This window comes from Lolium perenne, chromosome 3 (genome assembly GCF_019359855.2).
Source record: "Lolium perenne isolate Kyuss_39 chromosome 3, Kyuss_2.0, whole genome shotgun sequence".
Classification (NCBI taxonomy): Eukaryota; Viridiplantae; Streptophyta; class Magnoliopsida; order Poales; family Poaceae; genus Lolium; species Lolium perenne.
Genome location: NC_067246.2, coordinates 190,582,488 through 190,598,968, shown reverse-complemented (window position 1 = coordinate 190,598,968; position 16,481 = coordinate 190,582,488). Strand labels below are relative to the sequence as shown.

At 43.2% G+C, this 16,481-nt stretch overlaps 2 protein-coding genes across 2 annotated transcripts; one reads left to right on the top strand and one right to left on the bottom strand.

Annotated features, from left to right (window-relative positions):
* Window positions 1-4,187: 4,187 nt before the first annotated feature.
* On the top strand, window positions 4,188-9,144 carry LOC127342918 (uncharacterized). The gene is made up of 2 exons (XM_051368938.2): window positions 4,188-5,945; window positions 8,840-9,144. Exon 1 carries the CDS (start codon window positions 4,284-4,286, stop codon window positions 5,913-5,915), a length of 1,632 nt encoding a protein of 543 aa, XP_051224898.1. The 5' UTR covers window positions 4,188-4,283; the 3' UTR covers window positions 5,916-5,945; window positions 8,840-9,144.
* Window positions 9,145-9,907: 763 nt separating this feature from the next.
* Window positions 9,908-14,591, bottom strand: LOC127342919 (GDSL esterase/lipase At2g27360). Its single transcript, XM_051368939.2, has 5 exons — window positions 14,217-14,591; window positions 13,092-13,301; window positions 11,926-12,074; window positions 11,570-11,846; window positions 9,908-10,570 (listed from the first exon to the last, which is right to left on the bottom strand). Exons 1-5 carry the CDS (start codon window positions 14,485-14,487, stop codon window positions 10,263-10,265), a joined length of 1,215 nt encoding a protein of 404 aa, XP_051224899.1. The 5' UTR covers window positions 14,488-14,591; the 3' UTR covers window positions 9,908-10,262.
* Between the last annotated feature and the right edge of the window lie 1,890 nt (window positions 14,592-16,481).

The window sequence follows — 16,481 nt, the reverse complement described above, 5'->3', positions numbered from 1 at the left end:
GTATTCCGTTATCAGGTTGATTGCACCTTCAGATTCTTGGAGTTCTTTCGAATCAATTTGAAAAGGTGAATTCATAGTAATTTGTACCTTTTGACATTATTTTGAAATGTTGAACTGAGAACACAAGTCATTGTTTAAATAACCTTGTTTCTTTCAATTGGAAGTGGTTCGGCAAGCTCTAATGTCTAACAAAACTTTCCATTTTCTCTTTATCTTTTTTTTTTTTGGTTAGCAGGCAAGGAGGGAGTGAGAGGTCCAGAGTGATCACCTTTCTCGGCGAGGGGGAGCTTAAAGTACAAATATAGGTTGATGTGGTCCTGTTGATGTGGACATGTTCCATTGGCAAGTAATGGTTTTGGTGAAATGATGCAACCGACACCCGTATATTTGCATATAGTACACTGTGTCAAGGGAAGCTTGTTGCCTCTCCATCACCCGTGAAGTTCAGGCTGTGGAGTTATGTGAATATTTAAGTTGATCTAACCTCATACTACAGAAGTTACTAATAATAGAGATTTGTTTAAGATAATTTGAGGTAAAAACTGCTAGCATTGTCTATAATTTTCTGGTTTTGCCAAATTTTGATACTGACTTTTGTACCATATATAGCATGATATTTTGTAGCGACTAGGCTCCGAAACAGAGATACATAGTTCCTCAAAATTCTGTGCTACTTGAGCAAGGCACGTCAATATTTCTGACACTAACTTTTTTTATTTCTGCACTTCTATGTAATGTGTAACGCTTGCCCTCCTTTTTCTATCTGCAGTTTTATGGAATGTGTGATCTATTCCTCTAATGTTGTGGTGCTTCTCCCCTGGTCTCCCTCTATGCAGATCAGAAAAAAAAGCAATGGTATCTTCTATGATCTTTTTGGTTCACATTTTGAAAGATACATGGGCATTGGACATTGCGCCGCTCAATCGGGGCAATTTGGTTCCGTAAACATTGCACAATGATCGTGTTTCTCTTTGCATTCCTATTCATTAAAATATGTGTAGACGTGTAGCATAATCATCCCCTGAAATAGCTGTGCTGATGTGCCTTCCTGGTTTATGACAAATGGGTACTGTGTGATTCAGGTGAGCTGCTTCTACGTGCATACATCCTGCTAAGTCGGTGCAACCAAGTCATGTGTTCTTCTGAGAAGTGTGGTTTTGCCACAAACAGATCATAGGGGACCTTCTGATCATTCAGGTAATTATATTTTTCTTTAGTGCTGCCTTTTTCTAATTGCAGCTTGGTTTCTTCGTTTTTTCATAGAGGGTGTGTCTCTATTAACTAAAAACAATAGTGCACCTGATAATTATTTCTTGACAGGCCTATCATGTCAAGATTGTTTCTGATGTATTACTAACAATGTTTTGTCTGCACAACAAACAAACCAATGGTTGTGTCTATATGTGACATTTAAAAGTTTAAATCTTTAGGTTCCATTATAGCATTGTGTTTATCCTTGGAGAAAGTAGCATAAAGCTGTGTTATTGGCTTTCAATGAATCAGTGAGAGACAAGATTATTTTCAAGTACATAATTACATTTTTGCACCACTCGGTTTTGAAACTTTTTAAAATTACATGAATTTCCCTATTCTCACATTTTAACTTATTGCCATCCACTTAAATAAGTATACTGATTTTGTCTTAAAAGAGATCAGTCTACATGTTTCTATAGGAACTAAAGAAGTGCAGATGCAGCTGACTATTCTGTAGACATAAAAAAGATCCAGCCCTCACAAGCACGATGGTTGATCACAAGTACAATGGCCCTATTCGACATTTTGAATTATTTCCATGCATCCACTTATCCAGAGGTGTGTGTAGTAGGAACTTAGAAGCGCAGATGCAGCTGACTAATCTTGGCCCTCACAAGCATACATGCATGGTTATTGATTCTCCTCTTCTAGATATTTCACAGCTCTTCTTACTAAGTTTATCCTTCATCGCGCCATTAGCTATTTCATGTTTTATTTACTGCCTTGTCAATTTCCAGATACTGCTAGGAACGATTGTTCCAGTGGGCAGATTTTTTTTTCCTTGCAGGTTGTGCCATTTTGTGTTCTGATTGATTTGCAGGGATACACAAGTTAGTTGCTACGGTGTCTCTTTATGGCATGTTCTGTTCTTCAGTTCTTCAATTTGGATTGTGAGATGTAAGCAAATGTTATTTCGCAACATGTTAAGGCGACAAATTGGGCATGGCACTAAAATTAGTTGTCTATGTATCAACTATGATCCTTGATCATTTAAACTTAAAATGCTTGGCCCCTGGTATGCTTGGGTTTGAGCTCAGTTGTCCTAGAGAGTTGCTTGCCACTATTGTTTTTGGTATCACATTTAGTAATATAATTTCCAGATTATCCAAACATGCTCATTATGTATTACCTTGTTTGCAACGTTCCTTTTGGTTTTATATTAATTGTTCAGCTAAGTTTATTTTTGTGTGAATGGTCTAAAAATGCACTTCAAATAATTAAGCTCACGTCCCAGTATTTGGCAAAATGATATACTCCCCCGATCACAAATAAGTGTTGGATATTCAATTAGTAGAAGCTTTATCCTACATCAATACAAAATCTCCGACACTTTTGGATCGGAGAGAGTAATTATTATTTTAGATTATCCTTATTCATTACACACATTTGAATGTGTATCTATTGGTCCTTACATTTTTCAAAGTTTGTCAGCTCACAATGGAATTACTCCGCACCCGTGCTTCACCCTCACTCGCACTTGAGGTTCATTTTCCATTTGTGTGCCTACTACTAAGACCGCTACTATGCTTTATCCATCTTGCTGCATTATTGTGTTGTTCGTACTGTCGATGATGATTACCTTTCTTCAAAGAGGGTTGACTTCATCAGTTGTGCCAGCTGGGTTCAGAGAGGAACCATATTCCCTAAATTTATCATCATTAGAGTTACTAGCAGGTTCTCACATGATTCAGTAGTGCTCTCAAGCATGGTACATAAACATGTTTAGACATACCGAGTCAAAATACAAGGATATCCTCACCCCACCGCAAAGTATCAACTACAGTATGACACATCCTTTTTTTCAAGAGCAACCAAAAGGTGATTGGGATGGGTGTTGATTCCTAAGAGATATTGATGTTTGTTGGCCTTGAATTGCAAAACTACAAGAATCTGTCTTGCTAAGGCCCATGCAATTAGGTCTTGATATGACGGAAACGAGAAATTGTTGCAGGGTTAGAATCAGTGGCACCGGCATCGTGTATCAGTGGTAAACTAAACGTGCAAGCTATTGGTGTTCAGGGCTTCATAGCACGATCTAGAGGTCCTCCATTGCCCCAAATTTTGCATGAAACTTTAGGAGTTCGAAACTATATTATCCTCTGTCCGCACCCTTTTTCTTGGTTTCCATGATCGTCCTCTTTTGGAGCGGTCAAGGTATCTCTAACCTAAAAAAAATTAGCACCTACACCAGTGGCATATCGACAATAGGTTTTTTACCTCAGCCATTATAAAAGATTTTGCAATCCCTTTTGTATGTTTTAGACAAAGGCTACGATCTAGGGTTGTCTCCGGATATTTATGAATATCAACGTGTTGTTTGAACTAATAATCAGAAAAGAAGTATTTTCTTCAGTTATGCATGTGTTTGCAACACCCACATTTTGCGAGATAATAATACATCTAAAATGAGAGGTTGTTGATTTGATGGTTATGACGGACCACAACAAAGGTGTGAGACTTACCATAGAAGAGTAAACAAAAAGATCTAGAACTTGGAACCAAGCAGATGCACAATAATGCATTCTTGTTATTGCATTCGATAGTATCATGTTGTAGTACCTTATGATATATCTGATTTATTTTGAGTTTTCGTGAGTTGTGAATTAGATATATGCATTGAGAAATAAAATTTGAGAATCCGTGGCAACGCACGGGCATTTGTACTAGTTGAAATAAAAATAAAAATAAAAAAAAAAAGTATTTCAGTGTTTTGCGGTGGCGTTTCGGGAACACGGCTACGCACAATCCGAGGAACGAGCTCAATCCGAGGAACGATTTGTGGAACGCGAGTGGAGATGCTCCAAGATCTGCGTCGATTTTGAATGCTCCAAGATCTGCGTCGATTTTGAAACCAAACCCCTAAACTTACCGTTGTTATTCGGTTTTGGCCAAACCACGGGGCGTCGTCCACACAACCTCGGTTCACCCGCATCGCTACCTGTTTCTTCATTTTCCAGTCCCCAAACATCCTCCATCCCCTCCCCTTCCTGCTCCCCAGTCCCCACCCCTAAATTCCTATAGCGGCGAGGATGCCCCGCAAGCGTCGCGCGTCGCCGTCGCCGCCGCCGCCAGCACCAACGCCTCCACGGGAGGAGTCCTCCTCCGAGGAGGAGGAGGAGGAAGCCGCCCCCGCAACCCAAAAGGCCCCACAAAACCCTAAACCCGCTTCCACCGCCGCGTCCGACGCCGATTCATCGGATGGAGACGACGAGGAGGAGTCCTCCGACACGGAAATTGGCGCCCAAGCCTACCAGCTGCGCCAGGCTGCCCGCTCCCCGGGCAAGCCGTCGGCTGCGGCTTCCAAACCCAGGTCCGGCGCAGACGAGGAGGATGCGGCGAGGAAACCCAAGGCCGAGGCCGGGAAGAAGAAGAAGAGGCATGCCGCTGAGTCCCCTCCATCTGGTAAGGCCAAGAAAGCCAAGACTGATGTGGAGGAGAAGGCGGCTCCTGAGCCCGCTCTGCCGGGCAAGGCCAAGAAGAAGGCGCGGCCGGAGAAGGCGTCTTCTGAGCCCAATCCCTCCAGCAGCAAGGGTAAGAAGCACAAGGCCCCAGCGGAAAAGGATGTGCCGGATCACTCGCCGTCCTCCAAATCAAGGCAGCGCTGGACAACTGAGGACGAGATCAAGGTGCTGGAGGCTCTTGCCAGCCACATCAAGTCCAATGGCACCGAGCCTAGTGCTGATGACCTTATTGCTGCTGTCGGTGACAGCCTTGACAGAAAGGACTGTAGCAAGTCGGATGTGTATGAGAAGGTTCGGAAGCTTAAGAGGCGACATGAGGCTGCCGCCAAGAAGGTAGCGAGTACAGGCACCCTGCTGGGTAATGAGGATGAGCTCCGCAAGTTCAATCTCTCGGAGGTGGTCTGGGGAGAAAGGGCTAATAATAAGGTTGCTGCAGCGCCCATGTCTCAAAATGATGGTGCTTCCTCAAAGAGCAAGAAAGGGCGGACTAACAAAGAGAAAGCAGATGGCCATTCGAAGCCTGATGGTGGTACAGCAAAGGAAACCGCCAGTGCCGTGAATGAAAATGTTGGAACTCTGACTGGGAGTAGTAAGGGTCAGGCCACCAAAGAGAAGGTAGATGGAGATATCAAGGGCAGTTTATCGAAAAAGGCTGCCACTGCTGATACTCCTGTTAAGAGTAAGAAGCAGGGAAATCATAAGGAGGAACTGAAAGACCATGCAAAAGCTGGCACTACAAAGGAGGCCACCAGTAGTGCTGCCACTCAAAACGGTAGCACTTTGGTTAGGAGCAAGAGTGGAAAGTCTGACAATAAAGAGAAGAAGAATAGAGATGCAGAGAGCCTCAGACCAGAGGAGGCCACGGCGGTCACTCAAAATGGTGGCACTATTGCTCAGCTTAAAACTGGGGTAACTCATGAAGAGAAAATGGACACGGATCCTAATGTGAAAAGCATGCGCAAAGGGTTTGAGGAATTGCAGAATCTGTACCCAAATCTTACCTCTTACGTGGAGAGCATCCAGGCCCAGCATCCATGTGGGGAGACACTGAAAAGAGCATTTGGGTTCATCGCTGAGGACAAGGCTTGTGCTTTGGAATCCAAGATCAAGAAGCAAAGAGTAGCTGAGATGAAGATGGAGAATCGCCGAGCTGACACCAAGAAGGAGGTGACCAACATGCTCATACGATTGCTGGACTAAACCCTTTGGTGCTATCAAACCATTTATGTGGTATACCTTTCTTCTTACCCTTGTGTTTTTATGTTTTCTCGTGATGATATATGCAAGATTACCTAATATGAACTGAGTTAATGTGCTTCTGAATGCCACTTTTGAAATTTGCAACAATTTAACTATCCTACTTCTATGCAGTGTACTGCAACTAAGTCTAGCTTTATATCTCTCCAATCAAAATCTCACCCAATTTAGAAAACTATGGAGATATTAGGTAGATGCAGATGATCTAGAAGCTTGGTTGTACATATACCGAGTGCACCTGAGAGAAGGGTAAAGGATGTGAGATGGATGACACATCTCATGACTTATGCTCCTATCTAAATACGGTTATACCTTTTTTAATGCACAACATTCATTTCACTAGATTATTGTCTATAGTAAGTTATAGTGCATTGAATGTCCACTCATGAATAATCAATTTTTGGGTGAGTATTTTGCAGTACTCATTTGTAAAACTCTCCTGCAATTATTGATTAAAATAATGATCTTTCAGTGATAGCTACACAAACACATGTGGGGAGTAATATGTTCAATATATATTGTATTTGTGAGTTCCTGACAGTTTAAATATTGTTCAGGACTGAACTATTGGTAATCTTTGATTGTTAATATAGAGTTTCTAGTTATCCCATTTGTGAGTTTGTGGCTGTTCAGGACTGAAATATTGTTCAGGACTGAACTACTGGTATCTCTGAACTATTGCCATTTAGAACATGTTTGATTCTCACTTCTTTGTCTGTTATCCCATAACACCGCAATTCTATACCATTAACCTTGTTTGTTTCACTTTGCCCATAGATAAACCCTGTGTAAACGAGTGCCATCAAATCCTCTACCAGCCAGTCCCCACTGTAAACAAATCGCACTAATGATCCTGAATGAGTTGAGCGAATCCTCCCATCCCCGATCTCCTGCCTACTCCACCTCTGCCGAGTCGCCGCGCTGGCACCAGCGCCAGTGACGGTAAACATTCACACAATGTTCCTTGACTTCCTACTTCAACATCAGTGGCACCTGATGAGGATAAGTGGCTGTGGTGCCAATCGAGGAGCAGCAGCCACAGTCATTCCCCATGTTCTCCTCTGGTTAATGGCAGACAAACATCTCTCCCTCCACATGTAGGTTAGGGTTTTTCCATTCTTGATTGGGTGGGCCGATAGTGTTCATATTGTGTCCTTTATTCTGTATATATCTTTATGTGTTTGTTCATTGATGTGAGAGCAATAAAAGAAAATTTCTTGTTATTTGATCAAATTCGCGATATACCACTAGGAATATTGCAGACTAAATTGGTTAGGCTGATGCAATTTTTGCGTCCGTTATAGCCTGATATGTTAGCCATTGATCAGATTGAGCTTATGCTGCTGGGTTTATATCAAGGATTACCAGTCAGCAAGTTGAACCAAGTCCCCAGGGTACTGACGCATAATCGCGACTAGGACTAGTGCTTGACAACTTGTAGTCAAGCAGCAATGGTGCCAGGTGTGGTGGCGGCCTGGTGACACGCGTCTCGCTGTGGAGCATGCCGTGCAAAGAGCTAGGTTTTCCAGGGGCATACACCACGGGCAGATCCTTATGCTCCAGGCATACCTGATAAGTCGGCCTTTTCATGAGTCGTTTGAACCTAGACTATCCAAAAATAGCCGACAACCTGCCAGCCGGTCGATCGTCTACGCCCATGAGTCTAGTCGACACCCTAGTAGTTACTAGTAGACTGGTCAGTGTTTTGCAAATTAAAAGAAATATATGGTTGATGTTATTATTACCATCTCCAGATCTTGCCAAATAATTTATTCTTATATTAAAACATATCAATTGTGTTCACCTTTATATTCAGGAGTGAATAACCTGATACTATGGTCTCATGCCAAACTGATTCAACAATAACTTGAGTTTACTTCGATATCTAGCTCTGGTTAGATGATTTGCCATATTTGTTTCCATGTTGATTTAATTTGCGACATCCATGTTGATTTATTTGCAGCATCCATGCTGATTTAATTTGCAACATCCATGTTGTTTTAATTAGCAACGTTCGAACTAGCAAGAATGATACTATTCATAGTAAAAACAAGCATGGAACTATCTTTTAAGGTGGCACTTTTAGGTTGATTTAATTTGCAAAATCCAACTCAGCTTAACTAGGAAGTTTCTAGATTTGGTTTGCTTCTCATCCTATGGTTATTATTTGCATTGGCTTACAAAAGGAAATGTTGGAAACTTGAGAGGCTTACGGCAACCACAGTGTATGCCAAATATGGGTTCCAAATGGTGAATTTCGCTTTTGGCATTGGTTCCCACCATTGTAGAGGGCATTGTCATAGCCAAATATTAGAGCGTGGGAGCAAGTAGTTGCTCCTACAGCCAAATTTCTCCTCTCTCTAATCTCTCTTTGTTGTGGGCCATGAGAGAGAACATTTATTATTTTGGCAATCGAAACCTAGCCATTTGACACCAAAGCCATTTTTCATTACGTGGCATATTTGGCCTTTGGCAACACTTTTGTGGATGCTCTTAGAATTAGAGAGCTTAAAGGAGGGCACTTGTATCAACTAATTAGTGAAAAATAATTTTGAAAAGGCATGAACCTTGTCCTAGTTAAACATGACTAGTTTTCACTGATGACCTAACAGGAAGATACTAACAAGAAGATACTGTACGTGCAGTTATCTATCTGCCTGGAAATTGTTACATCCGTAATCTGCAATCTGAAATTGAAGTTACGTGCTAGCTCCAACAATATATATTGCTTAGTCATCCATATCCTCCTTGATTAAACAAAACATATATTTGTGTCGTGTAGATGCAATATTGCAACAGGGCCAAAGAAATATACTGTTTTTGTGTGACTGTATTAAGCTTATACATCTTCTCCTGTTTATTGGTAGATGAAGAAAACTTGAGAGGCCGATAACGAAGTTGCTTTGGAAGACTGGACCAAGATCATTGAAGTTTGATTTTGCTTTTGATGGTTATGGAAGTGATCATTGCAATCATTCAGCGCCTTTTGAAGTGTAGTTAAATTCTGACCTTGTAGTGGCTTTCTACACTTGAACATGTAAAGTGCTCTCAAATTCTTAGTTTATGTTTACTTTGAAATCACGCAGTTAATTTGTAGTTATGTCTTGAGATTGTGATGCATGAGTGTTGATACATGTTAAACTGCAGTTATGAAGCGTAGCAGTTTGAGTTCCGTGCTTGAGCAGTTCTATTACATTGTACCTGGAGCACTTGAGATTTTTTTTTGGGTGTGTTTACTTGTCGTGCAACTTCCTGAATCAAACACTGTTTTTTTCTCGATAAAGGGCACTTTATTACTTAAATGGTTTAAGCATTATACCTAGCCTTTGCATAACTAAGATGTACACAGTAGGATAAATCCAACCGTAACAAGTTTTTTTTAAACCCTAAACTGCCATGAGGTCTTGCACCGTAGATGGGCAGACGGAAGGGATGGTGCTGGCCGCCATCTACCAGGGGACCCCGGATGACGCCGTCCTCTTGCTGGTCAGTAGGGATGGCGCTGGAGAGGATTTACCTGGGCGACGCCTCATGCTAGGGAGGCCAAGGTGAGAACCTTGAAGACAGAGCTTGAGGTCCTCCAGGTGAAGGAGTCGGAGACGATCTGCGACCTAGCGTGGAAGGTGAGGCGCATCCTGGTTACGATCCATTTCTTGCGTGGGGAGGTTGACGAGTCCAGCTTAATCGCCAACATCCTCATGATGGTGCCATCGAGATTCAGAGACACCGTGGCCGCAATGGATCAAGCTACGACGATGACGGAGGTCATTGAGAGGCTACAGGTCCACGAGGAGGTCATCTGTCACCGCCTGCTCCAGGAGGCTAACCCCTTCAAGACCAATGACAGTGAACTCATGGTGGCGGTGCATGAGGATATATGTTTTACGAACATTAGCACTGAATGACGATTGATACAGAATGCTGAAGAAGCGAGCTCCAGAAAGTATATGATTTTTATCTGTTATATATATAGTGAAATTAGTACTGAATACACTGCCATCAGGACCATGACCATAAATCTAGTTTTCTACATAGAAACACCGATATAATCTGTACTGTGTACTTCCTATTTCATGTTGCAGGCGGTTGCTAGTATGTAAGGAGCCGCACAAAGCATTGGAATCAGCAGCGGTGATTTTCAGTTCTGCTCTACAAAATCTCTTCCCCTTAGAAGTACAGGCTTCCTCACCACTGCTCTTTCTCGAATTTGAGAAGAGTCCAAGGCGATCCATGGAACCCTGTGACGTCTCTATATTGCTCCTTGTCTACGTTGCCCCAGAGTTCACATGATCAAATAAAAGAGCTCATGGCGTCGTATGTTACAGTGTTTGTAGGATTGTTATCTGTACAAAGATGAAGTTGGGAGATTTTGTACTCTCCACCCCGACAGGTTTCTGAAAGAGGAGGAACAGCGTACGACCCCAGCACTCCTTGGATGATAATTTTGTACGTCGCCTCGGTGAAGTGCAGTCCGTCCCATGAGATGTACTTCGATGGGTCAGGGCACACCGTAGATCCAGGGTTTCCGCACATTACCGACAGAGAGCAGTTGTGTGGGGCATCACTTCCGCAGCATGAGTTCCGTGGGACAGTAAAGCCTGCAATACCATTAGTCTTTTGTTAGTACATGTGTGTGCTCAGCCCTGCTTAGACACATGGAACTAAAAGGTTGGAATACAATATCAGATTGCTAGTGAAAGCTGGTATGTCTAATGTTCCATGTGGATACGCTCAACAGGCTCAGGCTTAGATTGGCTACTATGTGTTACTCCTTCCGTCCCATAATATAAGATGTTATTTCATCATATCAACTCCTATATTGGTTGTAATGACATTTTATACTACGGGACGGAGGGAGTAGAACTTAAGATATCTGAAATATGTAGCAAGGCTATGTACAGGAGAAACAAAACAAGGTCGATTTAGATATCTGCTTACAGGACCGCAGGATGGGTTACACCATTAGGATCATAATTAGCTAAAGATAAAAAAAGTAACAGCAAATATTAAACTGCAGGGTATTGCCAGGTAAAAGGAGTGATTCTCATTGTGCCGTCCATTGGGTACGAATTATCCCAGATTCACTAGTCAAAACAGAATCCAAAATGATATACTACTTAACAACCGCTTCGCTATTGTTCTTTAACGTATTATCCACTACCCCAGTTTAGCTCAATGTAGCTGCTAGCCAGTTACAGACATGTTATTTTTTTACAGATTATTACTGTGGCTGGTTTACAGATTCACGCCTAGAAAACATGCTTTCCCATATTGATTAAAGATTGTGTATCATGAAGGCCAATATGCAGGTTCTATGGGCAGTCAATAACCATGGGTTCAACCTTAAGCAATACCACTAGCATACAGTCACATACTATCAAATATGTCTTGCCTATAATGCTGTTACCATCAGTTTTCCCTAAGCGATGTTCATTGATAAAGTTAACAAACTACATTCCAGTTTTGGCAAAAACTTTTTGAGGTCCGTTTGAGTCACCGAAGGCCTATATGAGCTATAACATTGTCTTAAATATTTTTACCACTTCACAGCATGCTCCCTATTTTATTATTGCTATATGCTTGGAAGCGGAACTCACCAAACTGGAGTGGGGCACGAAATATGTTCATTGTAGCACCATAATAATCAGCATAAACGATAGATACATCAGGATGAAGATTCCTGATTTTCTCCAATTCTTCCTGGAGCAACTGATTGTGTAACTCGGTAAATTCATTTAACCACTCGATGCACTCTGTTTCTTTATTATAGTAACCCTCCTTTTCGCTTGGAAATATTGCGAGATACAGTGGGACACATCCTATTGGAAAATTTCCAGGAACAACAAATTTCTTTGCTCCAAGATTTATAAGCTCCTGCAAAATAAATTGTGAATACAGATACATGCAGGCTTCCCACTAAGACCTCGCAGGAAAGGCATGTGCATCTACGTACCGTGATAGCTGAGCCTATGGCGCCAATAACATTAGGAACAAGCTCATGTAGCTCATCAAGTGATTTCCCCCTGACAATTAGATGGTTGTAATCATTCCCACCTACCTCTCCAAGTAGGAAAAGCGATTTGGACATCATATCACTGCGTTCTGCACAGAAGTAAAAAACTAATGGATTTAGTAATTTGATGTTACCCCGTATTTGATATTAATTACACTACAAAGACAAGTGAAAATTATACTCATGGTATTGAAGCAAGAAATAATGTGGTAACATCAGAGATGGAACAAATTGGGATCCCGGGTATCAACTTGGCAGTAAGTTTTGTGTCTTTCTCATGCATGCAATTTGCAGCTATTCAATAAGACAATCAGATGATATGGCTTTACTTTGTAAACTTAACAAACATTTTCTAACATGGTGCTTCCTGAATAATAGATATCTTCTACCAATGTGCCTCAAATAACTCTGCGGAAGCTCTCAACCCAACAAACTTAAGGACAACCATGTTACACCTCATCAGAAGGCTCAAACTAGATAACTGAAGCACCATTTATATCTGAAATTTCTCTTTCAATAGTCACTAACACGGTGTGACCCTAAAACAGTGTGGCAACTATCAACTGTAACACATGCACCTTTTTGGTTGCCATTAAATACAGCAAATTAATCCCATTGAACAGAGAATCAGGCCAGCTTTTCAGCATGGTTGCCACTGTTTGAGTCTATTTTCTAACACAGTGTTTCATAAATAATACTCCCACCAACGTGTCACAAATAACTCCGCAGAAAGCTCTGAACCCAACAAAATTAAGGACAGCCATGTTACACCTCATCAGAAGGCTCAAACTAGATAATTGCAGCACCATTTTATCTTTGAAATTTCGCTCTGAATAGTCAACATACACAGTGTGACAACTATCAACTGCAACACATACGCCTTTTTGGTTTCCACTAAATGCAGCAAATTAATCTCATTGAAAAGGCCACTGTGGGGGTTCCAAATTGGCTCGTGAGCCTGTATCACTTGCTTTACAGTTATTCCTAAATCTGTAAACATGCAATGGTTGCATACTGGGGAATTTCATAGAACACTTGGCTGGAATAAGTAGTTTCGGCTAAACAGGATAGGCATAACAAAAAGACACCGGAAGGCGCGTACATACCTGACTCAGTCGAGGCGATGGACGGAAGCAGCTTCTTGAACCACTGCATTTGCTCGTTAAGGGAGTGTGGCGTCCATGTAGGCTCCACTCCACGCTCCCGGAAGAAGGAGTAATCGAGTGCAGTCGCCCCGCCAACCGCAAAGTTGGCACCATTCAGGAATTCACCGCCACCAAGATAAGGTGGCACGTATGGCAGCCCAAATGCTTCAGCTGGTGATAAGTCATAAACAAGCACACGTCAGGGGACCATTTGAGGAAAGTGGGTAAGATGCAGAGAACATGAAGAAGAGGCACCCAAAAAGCAAATGGAAACAGGAACGCTGAAAGCCTGTTATGGAAAGGGTTGACCACGTGACGGAGGCAATACATCGGTGGACGGTGGTTGGAGCAACCAGATTGTATGGCTGTTCACGGAGATATCAGATATGCCATGATGGTCCAGTGGTTGGGGAGAAACTTTTGGGGGTACAATACACCCTGTCCAATCCCCTGCCCAAGCATGGTATTTGCATTTGGTTCGTTTCCTCCAGTATATAGTATACACTGAAAAATTGAAGGCACTATGGTACGGTTTGGAGAAAAATGCCCCATGTTATTAAATTAGGAACCTCTGCAGCTGGGAACAGGCTCTTGTTGGATGGAGCCAGGCATACACAAGCGGCAGGAATTATTGTGCATGGTATGTATTGTCAGCAGACCCCGCTTGCAGCGAGGCTCCTACGATGGAGGAGACGGTGCTGAGGAATACATTAGTACTTTGAAGATGATGAATCCGTTACTTGAAGAGAAATGAAGCGCGTGGCGACTTCCCCGTCACCGCTCACCCAACAGGGGATGAGTGGAGTATTCAGGGAAGGTGACAGAGGAGCTAATCGCCCCTGTTTACCGCTGAGCAGAATCCGCCATCATCAATCAGGGATTAAACTCTTGAGACATTTTTGCGTGAATTGGAAAACTCTGTGGAGCAATGAAGTTGGATGATCCAACAACGCGAGCAGAAGAAACAACAAGAGAATCAAAGCAGCAGGATACAGTAGATATATGGGATAATCGAAGAGAGAGAAGAACCAAGTCAAAGTCAGGAAACAGGTAATAGCAGTAGGTTATTATTATTAAAACAATTACCGAAGAAATCGAGTAGGTTTCGGCCGTCGGAGTATCGTCCGGATGGGCGGCCGAAGAAGGTCTGGCCGTAGGGGAGGCGCTTGGCGGGGTCCGGGAAGTCGTCCGGCACGGAGAGGATGAAGTTGCCGGTGTCAGTGAGCGAGTCCCCGAAGCTGAATATCCTGTCGAAGCACACCCCTCCCGCCGCGGTCGGGGCCGGCATCGCCAGCAGCAGCGCCGCCAGCGCGCCGGCGGCGAGTGCGGAGGCGGCGAGGCGCGCCGCGAATGCCATGGCCGGCCCGGCGGGACGGAGGCGAGCCCCCGGATTCGTGGGAGGAGGGAAGGGAGGAATGGGGAGGAGCAGGCAGGGTTGGCCGTTGACGTAGGGGACAGGAGGGGGGTCGCGGTTTTAAAGGGGATCCCCTGCCCTGCCTTCCTCTTGCTCCAGTTGCTTCGATTTGGAATTTCTTTCCTTTATTTTGCGACGATGTTGTTACGTAATTTATTTGGGTTTCCGGGCCCAGATGTCCGTCGCGTGGCGTGCGGTGGTTGGCCGGTGGCGTAGGCCGTCGCCCCACCCCATGCGCTGACTGGCCCCTACAGGTTCGGGTTCTCCGCCCACGGCGTTCTTCCGCGTCGTTTCAGCCGCGCACATTCATCTCGTGAAATAAGTGTACATTTAGGTTTTTTGTTTAGTCAAACTCTTTAAACTTTGATCAAATATATAGGGAAAAATAGTAGCATTTATGACACTAATTTAGTATCCCGAGATTCGTTTTGAAATGTAGTTTCAAATTATACCAAAATCTCATTATATATGTTGCTACTTTTTTTTTTCATGGTTGGTCAAAACTTAAAATATTTGACTTAGTACAAAAGCTAGATGTACACTTATTTATGGACGGAGGGAGTAGGAGCAATCTGCCATGGATGATGGATGCTAGTATGCTACTGCTCTCGACTTTGTTCCTAGCTATATTCGTGTCTCCTACGTTCCAAAAAGACAGAAGCGCAAATTTCGTGCCGGCCCAACTGTCGAGCGTCACAGGGTACCATACCCGTAGGGCTATCGAGGAGGAGCCCGCGTACAACTGTAAAATTTAGAACTTGCTATCATCTTGCTTCATAGGCACAAATTTACTTGTGCACAAAGACTAAATCATTTAAATTATAGGGCTTTCTATTTCCGTACCCTTGGATCATTAGTTGTACTCAGTTTTCTCTAACTTCTTAGCTTTTTCCAAGTTTTTCCCAAACCCTTGTGTGAAACCCGTAAGATTCCCGTTTAGTTGACTGTTCCGTGCTGACGTGTGGGGTTGTGTCGTGTGGGGCTGGTAGAAAGGGACCGCGTGAGACATACGTGAGCAGGAGCTGGGTTCTATCTGTCTCGGCCCAAATTGGCATCCCTTTTCCCCTCTTTCTCTCTGTCTTTTTTCACCAAATTATTATCAAATCTAGAGAAGCTTTCATTTATGTCCTTCTTCAATTATTTGTGCCCTTTGGCCCTCGTTTCCAATATGGCAGCAAATCTAGTACTCCCTCTGGTCCATATTAATGACCTCACCTATCTTGGTTCATATGTACTCCCTCCGTGCATGTATATTTGGTTGCCCTTTTCTTTAATTCATCTACTTTAGTTTGCATATACCCTAGATTTTTGTGTGTAGGTTCACTCTTTTTAGTTTGAATGCAGTTCACTCTAAAAATATCTAGTTAAATCTAGAAGTAAATCTCGATGCTAATGTACGATAAATTCACATCGTCGTAATAGATCGAGAAAACAAAGTAGTGCCAACAAAGTATAGTAGAATAGGGATAGATAATAGGTAGATAATAAGCTGCATACAGCAGCAAAAATAATACTTAACAGGTTCTTAGGTTCTTCATAGCACCAACATATTAACAACAACAAAATAAAAAGCTGCTTTGCAGCAGCAGCACACGTCCTGGACTCCGCCTACTTCATCTGGCTCCTCTAGTTCTTGCTCCCCTGTCTCTTGATCTTGGGCACCTTGAGCTTGATCGGAGGCATGCGCCCGGCAGCGATCTCCACCCGCTGGAAGTTGCGGAGGTGAATGCCGAGCGCCTTGTGCTTGGCGCGGAAGGAGTATACGTTCACTGTCGCGCCAACTTTGGGGAAGGTCCTTCCGATGTCCTCGGCATGCGTGAGGAGGCAGTTGAAGTCGGTGCCGCCGAGTCTCCTAGTGCAGAAGGGGCACTTGTAGACACCTTTGGCGAAATGGGAGGCGAACTGGCCGACCTGCAGCCTCCGCATCACCTGCCGAG